Source organism: Artemia franciscana, chromosome 13 (assembly GCF_032884065.1).
Source record: "Artemia franciscana chromosome 13, ASM3288406v1, whole genome shotgun sequence".
NCBI lineage: Eukaryota > Metazoa > Arthropoda > Branchiopoda > Anostraca > Artemiidae > Artemia > Artemia franciscana.
The window spans coordinates 14787590-14804702 of NC_088875.1; the positions used below are offsets into that span (position 1 = coordinate 14787590).

General features: G+C 35.2%; 1 protein-coding gene across 1 annotated transcript in view; it reads right to left on the reverse strand.

Moving 5' to 3' along the window:
- Positions 1 to 17113, reverse strand: part of LOC136034567 (oxysterol-binding protein-related protein 9-like) — a 176211-nt gene that overhangs the window by 5205 nt on the left and 153893 nt on the right. The window contains exons 13-14 of the mRNA XM_065715810.1: positions 16124 to 16245; positions 8033 to 8138 (exon numbers count right to left, since the gene is read on the reverse strand). Coding sequence (XP_065571882.1) covers positions 8033 to 8138; positions 16124 to 16245 — 228 coding nt within the window. The remainder of the gene's footprint in view (positions 1 to 8032; positions 8139 to 16123; positions 16246 to 17113) is intronic.

A 17113-nucleotide genomic window follows, 5' to 3' on the forward strand; every position in this document is an offset into this window, starting at 1 on the left:
GTACCAAGGGTGAAAGTACGTATCTACACAGATACGTACTTTTACCTTTGGATGCGCCCAGAAATTTTTCAGATACGTACTTTATCCATATGCTATTTCCGTTAATATTTGGACTAGAGCCTTCTTACATATACCATTCGATTCAGCACATTTTTTTTAGTATGGTGATGGCATTAAGTCGAGAAGTGAAAAATTGTGCATATACGTACTTTTACCTTTGGAGGGCCGTACAGTATTTGTTATTGTAAAATATACATACATTTTTCGGGCGGGGAGATTTTCCCCAGGGAGCCTTTTTCGGTGTGGGGGGAAGGGTAAAGGAATTTTACAGGTGAAATTTTCCACAGAGTGAGGAGGAGGCTTTCCTGGCCTGATTCGGAAACGATCAGAAATCGAAAAAAAAAACAAGTTTTTTTCAACGCAAAGTAAGTAGCAACATTAACACTAAAAACGATAGAAATTATTCCATATATGAGGGGGAACGCTCCCACCTCTACCCCTCGATCTTTACGCTAAAGCTTGACTTTTTCCCAGTTTTTAAGAAGACTGCTGAAACACAACGGCCGTTGAATTGGAATAAGAAGCTTTTTGAAGCACTAAAATACTTTAGCGAGTGGTAGAGGGGGGGGGGGGGATCCTCTTCATAAACTGAATAATTTCTATTCGTTATAAGTTTTAATGTTGCTCCTTGCTGTCGTTTGAAATTTTTTTATTTTTATTATTTAATAGTTAAATAAAATGAACAAAAATTACTGCTTCACAGATTATGCAACATAATTTTCGAAAAAAATGTTTTGAATGAATTGGTACGTGATATTTCCCTATATTTGTAGAATTCTAAAAAAAAATTACGGGAGCGTTTTACTGAAAAAACAAACACGACGCAACAAATTACAGGATTAGAGGCAGAAAAATCTTTGCGTGACCTGTAGAAAATAAAAATAATTTATAAAGCTAGCTTTTTAAAGCCAGTCTTTTACCAGTAATGAAATCAATAAATTCTTCTGCACAATTTTAATTCTCTTAAAAACTGGAACAATCTTAGTTTTTGATAAAACGTTAGTTTCCCAAATTCTAAAATTATATGGAAATATCAAGAGTTTATTTAAAATATTTTATCGAAGATGTGTTGCTTAAACTGCAAAGTAGTAATTATGCTCATTTTAAGGTTCAAATCTCCTCTTTACTTTCATTGGAAAACTTCATTTCAAAAAATTAATTTTTGTGTTTTTTAGGTTTTAAAAATATAGACAATATACTTTATAAGAAGATCTTTGTCCAGTTTAGGCGAAGGAACCTTAGAAGTCAATATTATTTTGCTAGAATGGAGTACTAGATATAAGCTTAACTTTGCACAAGTCTTAAACTTTCCCTTGAAAAAAGTCTAAAATTTGTCACATAAAAAGTCCAAGGGATATATTATTTTATATGAATAATATACAGATTTTAGAAACCGGAAGGACATTAAAAAATTAAAGATATGTAATTATAAACATTTTATAAAAATTCGTGTTGTTATAAATGCAATTTTTCTGCCGCAATGCTTCAAAGAATTTTAAACTTCTAACCAGAAAGCAAAGATGCAAAGTTAAGCTTATATCTAAAAAGAAAATCCCTATTAAAAAAAATGTCTTATCAAAGGTTCGAACATAAATTACCACGACCACAAGGAAGTTTCCGAACCACTACACTACCGAATCCTGATTAATAGTGTTTGTTTTATGATCTTTACCGTTCTCAATCCCCCGTTCATTACGTGCTAGAAATTTGTGACAATGAGAAAACCTCGAATTTTTATCACCACTCAGTGTACCTTTTCAACTACATATCCACAAAAAACATGCTGTCTTGATCAAGATATTTGTCTTTGTAAGTTCTTTTTTGACCCAGAATAGATTTCAAAAATTACCTTTTTTTGGAGTATATTCAATGAAAAATGCCCCTTTAAGTATTCGGACTGAAAAAAAACCCAATAAATTTGATCTCTCTAGATAAAAAAAAAGAAAAAAAAAGAAGACGAATTTGCTTAATGAAACTTGGATTCAAGGTATTTAATTGGTGATTTTTCAAACTGTGATTTCCTTTTATAGATGATACCTTTTATGTCCCTAGTCTTTTATCTTTGATGCATTTTTTTGGGGGGATCTTTTGTACTACAAATCTACAAAAAGAACACTGATTAGATCAAGAGCTTTGGATTGAGCCCTTAAAGTTCTGAGGACACTAGAATGAAATCTGATTCTTTAAATTGATTAAGTGGAAACTAAAAAATTAGAACGACCAGTGACTCCTTTTTTGATGAAAAGGACTTCCATATACAGTTACATAGTTTTACGCTTAGCGGGCACCAGGTTTGAAAATATGAAACTTGTGCAAAGATCAGCAGAAAATGAGCGAAAGAAATATATCATGAAGGAGCTCCAGAAACTGCGAGTTTCTTGATTACAACAAAAGACAACTTCCCACTGCCCACTGCCATATTATCCCACTGTCATAGGATATTATATATGCTTATAATATCCATTAATATAGATATTATTGAAATTATTCAAGACTAAACAGTTCAAATTATTATTTAATGAATTACCAACAAAAGCATATTTTTAGAAAGATCAGTTAGGCTGTTCTATTATATTTATCTTTTTAGTCGACTATTGACATATTAATAGTAGTCCTGATTTTCTTTTGATTTTAAAGTACTCACTTTTATTGCATAATTTTTACATATTCCCACTAGTCTACATATGTTCAATAGCCGTATTGAACATTACGGTTGTATATTTATTATTGTATTGTTCTTACTTGTACTTTTACTAGTGGCAAGAATCAGGCGTTCCATCTTGCCCGGCATCGAGGATCTTCGAGACAAGTTTGGGCCATGTAATTCGGTCTGCTACCAGATTGCTGTCAGATGTAAATTGGTTCAAGATCTGATTTAACCAAGTTCCACCAATTTTTCAGCTGTCCTACTTGGCGTCTATTCCATGAGCTGAGGGGCTCAGTTAGAAGGATTCGGCGAGGCAAGTACTCTGGTGGCCTCCGTAAGACATGGCTCAACCACTTCAGTCGACTCTCCTTGATCGTGATGGCACCGCATCTTCTCCTACCAAATATTCTTCGTATATCCACGTTTGATACGCGATCACTCAGGTGTATCTTGACGATACTACGCAGACAGGTTTGCTCAATATCTTCAGTGCATTTTCATTGAGTCGCTTCACTGACCAAGTTTCCCATTCATAAAGAAGAATTGTTCAAACCAAAGCCGGGTAGACTCAAACTTTAGTGCTTAAACTAATTTCACACCGGTTTTATAATGGTTTTCTGAGGGAGGTAAAGACCACCTGTCCTTTCAGCAGTCGCTGCTGAATACCAGCGTCTGAAGATCCATCGGTACAAAGCTGGGAGTCAGTGTATGTTAAACTGTCGACCTAATATAACTGTACTTGATTTACAGTTAGCGAAAGAGGATCTTTTTGCCATAAACTTTGTCTTCCGTTTACTGACTTTCAAGCCAATACGATCTGCCCAAGTAACCAAATCATGGAGCATATTTGTGGCTTTCTCTGGGTCTAAGAGGATTCTGACATCATCAGCGTAATCAAGGTCTTCAAGTGAAAGGTTCTGTCCAATCTCAACTCCTGGATGAGAAGATAATCTATTCTCAAGCATCCAATCATTTACTGCTCGCGGTCACTTAAGCAAGGCAATGAGACCTTAGCAGATAGACGTTCCTTGTTTCATTACTCCGTGGACAAGGTTTAATACCCATGCAGTTGGTTTTTAGCCATCATCTTAATATCCGACTTAATTACACTAATCAACTATCGTCTCGATACCAAGTCTAATACCATTTCAACCTTTGCTTTAAAGAAATCAAAAACAACTAAAAATAATATCCATATGCACTTGTTTTAAGGGTTCTCTCAAGGTCTTTAAGGCGTTACACCAAAACGAAAAAAAAAACGTTAGACGTTTCATTTTAGAAAAGCGAGTTAATTCATTGTCGACAAAATAAAGGTTAATAGAATACAATAATAGAGTATCCAAGTCACCAAGCTTTGGTCATAAATGTCTCATGATGACACAAATATCATTTTGGCAACAACAACAAATTGTTCGGGGGCGGGACTGAAGCATCTTTACTTTACGACCATTTTAGAAGTCGGAAAAACATTTCGGGAGGGAGGATGGTGGGTTAAAATCAGGTGATTTTTTTAACGACAATCATACTCATTAACAACATATATTTATGGCCATTATAAGAAGGGGCAGACAAATCACGTTTAGAGATCAAGTTTATAGAAACGGAGGCCTTTCCTAGGTCAACCCTAATTAAAAGCCGGACGTTCATCATTTGCCAAAGTCTCCCTAACGGCATAATTCTAGCTAGAAATTTCAATCGATCATCAGTTTTAAAACTGTACCACCAGACTCAAATTCACAAGTTAAGAGTATCTAAGGCCTACAAAAAAGAATATAGCAAATTGATAGTATACAAAAAGCTTAAGTTCGTCTCTGCGATAAAGCAACTCGTCTATCGTTTCCGGTAATGACTGTAAAGTTATTTAAAATAACCAAATTAAAAATATCAATTGATATTTTTTCTATCTTTTTCTGTCTTTATTCCACATAGGACCTAAGATAAAAATGTAATTTAACAAAAAGGCACAACATCAAGTAAGAACGTGAACTTAAATTAATTAGTTTATCTGATTATTAGTTTTAGATTTATTAGATTAGTTTTATCTGTTTTAGATTATTATTAATTAATTAGTTTAATTAGTTATTAATGAGTTATGGCGTATTTCGGCAGCAACCCAGCCTTAGAGGTCATTGGCAAATTTATAAAAGACAGAAATCTTTTAACATGAGATTTTTTATAACAGAGGTTAATTAGCCTCTTGAGGTTTGAAGCGATATCGCCTATAAGGGCACTTCTTTTTTTTTGGGGGGGGGGGGACTAAGAATTTTTTTTTATTGATTTGAAGGTTTTTAGAACTTTATTATTTTCTCTGAACTGGAATAAATCTTGTTTGTAAAATATTATATATCATTTCCTACATTGATTAATTAATAAAATATAATTAATGAAATTAATTAATTAGTTAATCTGTAAATTAATTAATAAAATCTTAAGTCTTCCATTCTGACGGTAAATGTTATTCACGTGGCTTTAAAACGCCCCAAAATTAATAGCAGATATAACGGTATCCATTATTTCTCTTCACGATAAAACCTTGCAAAATAATGCTTCTTGATGGACAGTACAGTGAAATGTATATGGAAATTCAAATCCAGACTCAAGAAAGTTTGCTGTTGACTCTCCCAACGACACCTTTATTATGACCGCTCATGTTTTTTCCACCGTCCGTGGTGATGATGATTAATTTTTCTCAGCTCAAGCCCCATGGAACCAGAGCTTGTTCCAAGTGATGAAATAATCCTCCCCCTTTGTATTTCCGTTAAGAAGGCATATTTTAAACAACTTCTCATATTCATGAAAGTTTTCATCAATCCCAAGTACAAATATTAGAAATTGAGCCGTATCCTATATGTCCGTACTTTGGCCAGATACAAGAGAGAAGTCCGTAAAACACTGCGCTTGGTCCTTAAATTGTTGACACAAGTTAGCCCCCAAATCTTCGATGCGATGGGTGCAAGGTCTAGTAGAGATTAATGTTTTCAAAAATACTTTTCCGTTCCGGGCAAACTTCCTCCGCAATAGCTAAGACCCACTCTTTGACAAGTTTGCTGTCGGTAAATGGGCGATCATGCTTTGATGTTATTTCTGCCACTTTGTAGCTGGCACGTATAGCTGATTTGCTTATGTCTGTCACAACTTTAAAGATTTTCTGCTGATTCTTGAGTGACGATTTCAAGTTAATGATTCTGTTTTTTCGAGATTCACCTCCAAGACAGTAAAATTTAGTTTTGTGCTCAATATCGTAATGTCACTTCGAGTTATATTCTTTTACTACAGAAATACTTTTTTGACAGATTAAGCACAAAAGTTTTTTTTTTAACTTCAACGAAAAACATAAATTTGTCGATGCTTCATTAAAAATCCGGTTTTAATCAACGATCCTTTCTTTTTTTAGAAGCCGCCTTGGGTGTATAAATCTGCAAAATTAGAAATAAAATATAGGCCAACGTATATCTATTTGTTTTTACGAAGCCTACCAGCCAGTCTATCCCTGCCTCTTTGGTATTGCTCCCGTCCTGAGGGACTGTCTTGTTGTTTGCTATAGTAAAGTAGTTAATGCAGTCAAAGTCACATGCAATGGCCATTGTAATTAGAAGTGGTTGGGATTTCAGTCACAATCAGCCACAGCTTGGAAAAGTCACAATAGCAGTAGTATTAATTGCATAAGCAGTATTTGAAGTAGCCCTCAAAGGTTCATTTTGTTTCTTTAAGCTGTTCCTCAACTATCGCTCATATGCCCTTTTGACAACCTGCATAGAGTGAATTTTGATTTTGTTCAATATACAATGCAATATCCCCTAATGGTTTCATCTTAATGCACTCAGCCATTCCCGATGTATTGCAGGTAGGCCATTTTAACATATATATTTATTTATAAACCCCCTAAACAGGTCCTGAAGTTTCAACTTAATACCATAATAATATCATAGTAAACTTGGTTGGACATAGTATTTTTTCATTTGGTTCAGCATCCTCAATAATGTACTCTGAAAGTTCCCCCCCCCCTTGTTTCCTAGGATATTACACGTACACCCTTTTCACAATCTGGATATGTATCGTATTTTTTTATTTAGTTTTACTCTCCCTCTAGTTTCCCTGAAAGTTGAAACTTAATACCCTAATCTGTTTCTGAGATATTTGTATCTATGTTCCTTCGATAACCTGGATGTACTTAAACCCTTTTGATGAAAATTACCTTTCGAAGAAAAAAAAATTATCCTCAATTTTGTAGATGGGTGTCATCTGGTATATACTGGGATATGTCCCAGTGTGTAACATTTTTTTCCTGACCCACTATATACCAGATGACACCCATCTTCAAAATCAAGCGTTATTTTCTTCTTCTGAATATTTTGCCATAAGATGGCCGCAGAATATGACCAGATAATTTGGCTATCATTTGGTACCATAAGCACTGAATTTCACTGAACTAGATAAGAATAAATAAAGAAAATCTAAAGGCAAAATGTTCTTGGGGGTATTTCCCAAACTTTCAGGAAGGTTTACTCAAAAACAAACTATAATGTACCAAAATAATCGATCTAGATGGTTGACCATTATATTAACTATGCTAGATGGTGTTTACGGATTTTTCACAGTTCTAGATGGCAGAATGCTAGACGGTGCCTCCTTTCACTCTGTTGTGCATTGGTATGGCGAGTAATATGGTCCACGAGCTGCGTTCCGGCGAGGATCTTGCAAGCTGCACCAAAAGCCTTGCGGGCCGCATACGGCCCGTGGGTTGCCGACCCATGGTCTACAATATGGCAACCCAATCGAAATTAAATTTTCGTTCCAACTTAAAAATTTCTTGCCGAATTAGCATGATAAAAATCGAGAAAAAAGGAAACAGAATGACCATACCTCCCAATGGAAATAGCTATAAGACCTGTCAGAATGTTCGTAAAAATACGAAAAAGAACAAAACAAAAAGGTTTGGAACTCACCTTGACTTAAAGTTTTGTAATTATGGAATGGGTATAAGTTTAACAGTCGCATTTCAGTAGAAAAAAGAAAAAAAGAACAGGACAGGACAGAATAGATGAGCTACAGCAGAATAACACAGCAATGATATTATACAGCTCTACAATACTGTCTAAAATGGAATCAACGCCCAAATCCACTCAAAATTTTGATTTTTAATGTACATTTTAAACTGCTACATGGAGGGGGATAGTTTTGAAGCAACATAAGTGCATCAAAATCCTTGTTTTATCTGTAGATTCAACGTCAACTTTTACTCTCAATTCTGTTAAGTCAACATTTAAATTAACTGAACTTTAAATTAATAAAAAAGTAATTAAGAGGAAGAAAAAGAGGACTTACTTTGGTCACCCACTTTTCACCGGTTTCTGCTCGCTGTTTTGCTTCATTCCGTTGTCTGTCTTCTAGAGCATGTTTACTTCCAGTTGCACGAGGAATGTCATTAAGTCTGTAAGATATTTAAACCAATTAAGAGTCCACAATTATGGGCACCATCAGGGAGGAGCGATGGCCCATAGAAAAACCAAAAGATATTAAAAAAAAGTGCTGACAAACGAGTGACAAGACCTTACACTTAAATCCAGGCAATAACAATGCTCCTGGTAGAAGATACCCTTGTCCTTCCTCAGATAAACTTCCTGTTTTAAGGCTTCTCCACTGACAAAGGCTTCACAACAGGCGAAGATTGAGCCATATTCCAACAACCTTATATTAACATGATTTTTTGTGACAAAAATGATTTTTTATGACATTTTCTAGTGTAACGAAATTTAGTAATGTCCTGACCTATAATTTCATACCGTTTTTTTGATAATATTTTATGGTACTTAGTAGCAGATATGATTTTAAAGGGCATATATTCTAGACATTTTTGTTTCGATAAATTCGTTAATGAACTTTAAGCATGTCGCTTAGTAAGAGGGTACAAATCTACTCTTTACGACCAAAGAGTGTGACCCCACTCAGCATATACATCTTGAAAAAGCTCCATATGCAGTTTGTGTGTCCCGAAAAAGACCGTAGGTAGCGTAGAATGTATCGAAACCGTGACCTTCAAATAGTTTGATTAAACAGACCACAAGATGAAGCGAGAATAGCTGGACGGCTCGAATTAGGCTGAGATTATAAAAAAAATGAATCAAAACCTCTAGGATTTGATGGGAAGTGGCCAAGGTCAAAGTGCTTGACGGCCCTGCTCTCTCTACGTCTCAGAGCTGGTCACACCGACGTGTGTGAGGATAAAACGATAAATTTTGATATACTGTAAAACTTACTACTATGACACTTAGGGATGAAACTAAAAGACGGAAAGATAATATATTTTGGAGGTATCAAAGAGCTTTATTCTGAAGAAGGGGTGTCTCGGTCTACCGAAAATGCGTTTCTAGATCCATTTTTTTTTTTTTTTTTGGAACCACTAAGATTTTTGATGCGATCCTATTGATTTGAGATGAAAGCATTTGAGATGAAAGGGGAGGCTTTCAACCTGATTGGCCGAAGGAGTGTTTTCCGGTGCTTCGCTTCATGTAGCTAGCAGTTGTAACAAGTTTAGAAATGGTAAAAGTAAAAGGAGTTTATAGCAGAATCCAGTGGAGTACATTTTCCAAGCAAGACTAAAGATATTCCCAAAATTTATAAATAAATTGGGGTTTTCATAAGCCGGTAAACCCAAAGATTTTGCAAAATGGACAAAGTGCCAATACCACTCATTTACCATTGGAGCTAGTTTATGGTAGGTTTGGGATGATGGCATATTTGCAAAAAATACCATGCTTATTGGAGAATAAATATTAAACATACAGCCATATATAATTGGTTAATGAAATGTAAAAAGTAAAATATTTCGGTTACTTTAGTATTAATACAACGTTCGAGATTTTTGTCTGATGGTGTATGCAGGGTTGCCAAAACTAATTGAGACTAAAGTGTCAAATTCAGCAAAAAGGGACACTTTTAGTGTCCTCCTAGAAAATTAGCCAATATACTTTAAAAGTTGATGAAAAAGGCTTTAAATGGCCTTCTCACCACTACTCCAGGGCCAGATTTACGTTCTTCTTTTTCAATTAAAAGCAAAGCGGCTCTTCAAATAAGTAAAATCCCATGCAAAACCTCAAATCACCTAATACGCGAAGAAGAAACAGAATTCAGTACTATTTCTCGGGTTCTCTCGCACCTTCGGTTGTACTAGTTGCCGCTTTTTGGACGACCGTTTTCATTTTCGTCGTTTTTGACCAAAAATTAGAAAGTGCAGTCTTATTTCAGGAACTCTGAATCATTTGTGCTGCGTTTGCGGTGTTACAGGAACGTAAACAAAAGTTGGAGTAGTACAACTAAGATAAATGAAAAAATGCGTTGTTTAGTTTTTACGTTTTCAGCCAAAATGTCTAGTCTGTACAGCGAGAAAACCTGTTTTCACTATGAGCCTCCCCAACCGCCTCGGCCGTAAAAAGCCATAATGAAGACAGGGCTTAAAAGATTTGCGCCAACACACCACAGATACGATGTCTGTCGCTGCCGACACTGCTTAATTGCCCTCGCTCCCTCTTTTCCTTCAGTAGCATATCATATCTTCTGCAAAATTTTTGTCGACCATTTCCCGCAGACTGATATCAAAAAGCATGTGAAACGCGCTTGGCTTGGAACGTGCTTCACATCCTTTTCACCTGGCTTTCGCCAATGCGTTTGATAACGCTGCTCTCGCAAGAATACACAACCACATTATTATTTCACCCAATAATTAATGTATTCATGAGATCAATTGACTAAGAGATCAAACTTGATAAGGAGAGAAATAATGGCAAGACAAATATCACTTGTTCTGTATAAAGCTAATATATTCTTCAAAAAACAAAGAAATGTTAAATTCTTTGCAAATAGTGACAAGACAAATATTACATGTGCTTAATCAATTGTTGAAAAAAAAAGAAAAAGCACAGAAAACCAAAGAAAAAGGCCTTTTGGTGTCAAGAATAGCTATGGTTTTTCGAGGACCGTTTCTCTCTGCCTACTCTCTTTCTTCTGAGAAGAGGTCAAAGGCGTCTGTAAAAGACAATGGAAAGGCTTATTTAATCACAATCCTTTTCACCAAAAGCAGAATGGTGCACAACAAATGTCTAAGCAAATCCGAAATATTTTGAGCTAGGCCTTTGCCATCCTCGCGGCTCAAGATGGACCAAACCGAAAAACCTAGACAGCATGAAGAGACCTTTACAAGGGAAAGCCTGTGCTGGATTTCACATACGGTGCATTTCATATTATGAAGGCTTACGAAAAGTGAGCAGATACAGAATGAATCGGATTCCAATTCAGAAGCGTTATACAGAGGTCCAGCTTGGTTGGTTCCAGTAATAGTCTTCTGTTTCTTCTCTAAACAGTCCACCAGGTTACAGCATGTAAAACAAAACATTTTTCACTGTCGTTCTTGCATCCTTTCATCACTTTAGGCAAAAAAGCAAATATCGCTAATTAGCACTTAGTACACTGGATGTGATGTTCAGTCTATGACAGTATTAGATGATCTTGACAGTTACCAGAGAATTTTCTAGTGGGTTAGACTGTACCCATATGGGGCAGGGTCCACCCTCTCAAATGCATGTGAACCTAAACTACATATTTACCAAAATCCTAATGTCTTAATCCAGAAAATCTACTGAGGTTCACCCTCGTCCAAAAAATGATTAAGCAGCAGCAAATCAGATCAGGATCAGATAGTTTACTACTAACTACTATCCAGGTCGCACCTTTGCATACTCCTGTAGACTACAAGTCATAAAACACCTTAAGCTTTTACTTACCAGCAGTTATATGCTTGCTTCAGTTCTTCTTATCCAATTTTTTTTTTCTAACCTCTCTTGAGCAAGTCACATGTTTCACCACGTTTGAATTTTCGCGCTTTTGAAAAGTAAAGTAGTGCGGATACGACAAAAAAAAATCCCTAAGACGAAAACGAGCCTGAAAAGCACAAAGCACAAATTAAAAGCAGTTGCAGTTAAAAAAAAAAAAAAAAAAAAAAAAAATGAAAATAAATACATATGGTATTGATTTTGAAAAAATGCCAAAAAGTGTCCTTTTTTTCAAAAAGTTGCCTTTTTTCACCCAATAGTGGCACGGTGTCACCCAGAGTGAAAAAGTGTCAAAAAAGCACTAAAAGTGTCCCTTTGGCAACCCTGGGTGTATGAAGGCCCTTACGTAATTGAATTACGATTAATTAAAGAACAGGACTAGGAGGTGTTGAATTTCTTTTTTGATATTTGCTGAGTATGATTTACTTTGAGCCTAGAAGCCTTTTGAATACTGTAGTTAAAATTATAGTTCCAGTCTACCTGAACATTATCAGAAACAATTCTGAAATGCCAAAATGTTAGACAAAATATTTTATTTTAAAAACGTTGATGAAGTCCTTCAAAATAGTTTATGCAATCAAAAACCTTAAAATTTTTTAACTAAACGCTCAAACATTAACAACTCCAAGATTTGTTTTCCTACCAGATGAAAGAGTACAATTTGGCACAGCAATCCATTTAAACAATTTTTTTTAATACCATAGGTCTCTTTCAAAATATGGGGGTGGGGGCAAGGGACTAGTTCGCACATTCAAATTTAGTTTAGGATAGACTTGGCATAATCATATTTTCTTACATATTAAAACATACTTTTGTTCAATGTAACTATTTCAAAATGTTAATTATTATGTATGTAATTAAATTAAAAAAAAACAAGTTTTCCAAATGAAAGTAAGGAGCGACTTAAAAATGTAAAAAGAACAGAAATTATTACGTAAAGTAACAACTGGTAAAGATTAACAACTGGTAAAACTTATCAATACCGGAGCAGCAAAAACGCACACAATTTCAAATTACAAACAAATATGTGAAAGTAGATTAATATTAAAAAATTAATCAATTCGCCCCCTCGTTTACGCTAAAGTTTGGGCGGAATAAATTAATGACTGAGTGTCAAAAAACTGTTCAAAAGTGTCCATACTGGCCAAATGATTGTGTGGCTACTTATCTTTAAAGAAAGGAGGAATAGAATTTGCTTGCACTTTGCTAAGTCTGTAATTTCGAGTATCAGTACCGAGGATATTTCCTTGATTTTCATAACCCCAGTAGATCCTGTCTCCCCCACTTAGCCCCTTCAGCAGCCCATCTTACCTGTCAATTCATACAGTTATCTAGAGGTTTCGAAAGAGTGCTATACTCTTTAGCACCTTGATAATTCATAATGTCGGTTTTAGACCAAATTAGGCCCCTTTGTCTGCTTTTTACTTGTTGGTGTAACGTAACAATACTGACAGCCCACGTGTTGCTGGGGTGGCAGTTACTTCAGAATGGCGCTGCGCGCCCCAGCAACACGTGGGCTGTCAGTGCCAGTTACTCGTCTCTAAGTAGCAAATCGCTTAATTACACAAAGCTTATGAAGCTACCCTTAGTACCCCCTGCCACGGGGTGTCAGGCACTTTTTGAAGGTATTGTGGGAGTAGTGAACGCTAAGTATTTATTTTCGAATTTGCAGCCTGATATGATTGTGTTATACATCGTAGAGTAAAATTTCATCGGAGCAGTTTTCTGCTATGTAACGCGCATTTTCTAATGCCTCTCTTTATATATATATATTTATATATATATATATATATATATATATATATATATATATATATATATATATATATATATATATATATATATATATATATATATATATATATATATATATATATATATATATATATATATATATATATATATATATATATATATATATATATAGATATGTTATTTAATCGTTAGATCATTGTATATATTACGGTTAGAAAAGAAATGTGAATATGCAAGGTGCTAATTTTTAACTGCGTAAAACTTGCGGTTATACAACATTCTTCACTGTCCCATTGTCTGTGCAATCCTGATCATTATTATTTTCCTTTTAAAGTTATTTACTAAAATTGTTCCAGAAATAGTGGTTTATTTAAAACAAATATTTACTTTTTAAAACAATAAAAACTTTAGCGTAAAGAGCGAGGCGTCGAAGAGGGGACAGCCCCTTTCACATACGGAATAATTTCTGTTCGTTTTAAGTTTTAATGTCGCTCCTTACTTTCAGTTGAAAAAACTTGTTTTTCTTATTTAATTTCTGAACGTTTTCGAATTCATGCACGTTTTGATTTTGGCTCACCGTACATGAATAATTAAAACGAAATTTGTATATTAATTTTGTTTGGCTACATGGCTTTCTCATAGTTTTGATCGGACGATTTTGATAAGAAAGAAAGGGGTGGGGGAGGAGGCCTTGTTGCCCTTCAATTTTTGGTTACCTTAAGGGCAACAAGAACTTTTTGTTTTTCTACGAACGTTTTTATTAGTAATAAATATACATATCTTACGATTTAACTTCTGTAGCGAACTTCTATATTTATATATTTTTATTACGTATACTAGGGGGTTCGCCCCCCTGTAAATACCTTACTCTTTACACTAAAGCTTGAATTTTGTCCCGATTCTTCAAGACTGACTCCTGAATCACAAAAGCCGTAGAATAAATAGTTGAAATTACTAAAAATATTTTAGCGTAAAGAGCGAGGTATTGAGAAGGAGACAAACCCCCTTATATACGCAATAATATCTGTTCGTTTTAAGTTTTAATGCTGCTCTATACTTCCAGTTCCAGTTTTATTTATTTTCTAATTTTTTGTTTTGTTTAAATAATACTAGAAAATCCTGCGCCCCCTTCATGGAAATTCTCTTCCCTCATGATAAATTCCTCTACGGAAAGATCCCCAAACTTGCCCCCTCCCCCTGATCCCCCCCCGCGAAAAAGTCCCCCTGAAAACGTCTGTTCACTTCCCAATAACCATTATTATATGTAAACAATGGTCAGGGTTTGTAACTTGCAATCCCTCCCCTGGGGACTGTGGGGGATGAAGTCGTCCCCAAAAACATAGTTATTAGGTTTTTCGACTAGGCTGAAGAAAATGGCTATCTCAAAATTTTGATCTGGTGACTTTGGGAAAAAAATGAGCGTGGGAGGGGGCCTAGGTGCCCTCCAATTTTTTGGTCTCTTAAAAAGGGCACTAGAACTTTTAATTTCCATTCAACTGAGTCCTCGTGCGATATTCTAGGACCACTGGGTCGATACGATCGCCCCTGGAAAAAAAAAATAAACACGCATCCGTCATATTTCTTCTGGCAAAAAATACAAAATTCCACATTTTTGCAGATAGGAACTTGAAATTTCTACAGTAGGGTTCTCTGATACGCTGAATCTGATGGTGTGACTTTCATTAAGATTATATGACTTTTAGGAGGTGTTTCCCCTTTTTTTTAATAATACAAATTTTCTCAGGCTCGTAACTTTTGATGGATAACACTAACTTGATGAAACTTGTATATTTGAAATCATACGTAGAAAAATAGCGGTACCTAATCAAAGAACGATGTAAACACAATGTATTATTATTATATTTTTTTTGGTTTGTTTAGACCAGAGTACTTTATATCAAAGGAGTTGTCGTAAAGAGTTCAAAATAGTCCAAAGATCATACAACAAGGCTTTTGGGGTTGATACAAACCACCTGAGCCTGTGGGCGAGGGTTGTAAGTTATGCCCCTAGGGAATTGAAGGTTCTTATGGAAGGGAAGGTTTATAAACTTCAGAGGTGGCTCATTTGGTTGAAATTGGAAATTTCTTACAAAGAGTCAACAGTGGTGGAGGTCAACTAGCCCCCCCTCTTCCCAACTACCCCTCTTTTCACCAAAAGCATCTGATAGAAATTATGTGACGGTAATTTTGTTTAAAATAGTCCAAAGAACATTTAACAATGCCTTCATGGTTTGGCACAGCCCCCCGGAGCCCTGGGGCAAGGGCTTTAAGGTATGCCCTGGGGGCATATAAGGTTTTAATGGAATGCATGTTTGACTTCTACTTTCCCAAAATACGAAGGGCATTAAGATGAGTCTTTCAGGGAATGTTGAGGGGTGTGTTGAACTAAATCATAACATGTTATGTGTATATGGGCTGTCAAAAGGGTGTAACTCAGGAATTACTGAGTATATTAATTTGGAATTTTCAGGAAATAATAAGGGATATGATCAATTGACCAAACAGGCAATATTTGCACGCTACTTTTACTACTACTATTACTAATAACCATTTTGTTATGTTTTATTATTTTATTCTACACTGAACCCGGTTGAGCCAAGGTCTCAAACGAAATATTTGGATTTGGTGTTGAAAGATAATAGATTCTTTATAATTCAAGATATTACTATTTTGAAATTCGTTTTGCAATGCACAAAAATCGAAATAAAAAGTTAAAAGGATTGTAATAATTATTTAAATAGAGCAAGAAACTACCGACAACTGATTCCTTTATTCTGTTTACCTTCAGCTCGGTATAAAAGCAAATTCTGTTGTTGCAACTTTTGAAGTTACTTACTTGAGACCCATTGTAACCTCCTGCCACAGCCTCCGCGACTCGTACTCTTCTTGTTCTGAAATGCGTCGAACTCGCTTCTTAACAATAGATAACTTTTTGACATTTACGAATTCTTCAGTTCGCTATAAAACAAAAAACATTAGGAAGTTCAACGGTGCCGAAACACAACGTATTCCAAATCGAAACACGTCATCCGTTTTAATGTGCTACATTTAACGAAAAAAGAACATCATTCCGTAGAATGTGTGAGATTTCTTTGAAAAGGAATTGCGAGGAAACCCATATTTGCTTACATTCGGAGAAATAGGATTATTTTGAACAAAAAGAAAAACCAATCATAAATTAGACGGCTTAAGAGTAACATATTGTACATTGTAACAGGGCCACAATTAGTGATAAGGATAGAGTTAAAAAGATGGACAGAACATTGTTAAAATGGACTAAACCATGACAAAGTTACAGGGAGAGATGCTGAGAAGAATGCAAAGTTTGTGGCACTTTGGATGCGAAGAAAGATTTATTTAGTAAGGAAGACAATACCAAAATGATTAAAAAAATAAGGCCCAGGTGCTGATAGTGTGGTAAATCAGTTTTTCAAATATGGTGGTTGTGAAGTTAGAAATAAATTACTGAAGATTACGAATATAATTTTTAAAAGGGAGAAGGTTGCTTTAATGCTTTAATTAAACCTTTCCATAGCGATAAGCGAAAAGCGATAAGAGCAAGTGTAGTATGTACATAAATTAGCTTGGTTTCTTATGGAAATAAATTACTTTTAATATGATGACATAAATGAGACATAAATGATGACATAAATGATGAGAAGTATGATGACAGTTTTTAGACTTAGATATGCTGTAGGTGAAGTTTTAACGAAGGAACGACGCTGTTTCAGAAAGGCAAGAGGATACGTCGACCAAATTAGAATAATAATTGAGAAGTACTTGAGTCACCAGACCCCTTTAGTCCTTAGTTCTATAGATTATGAAC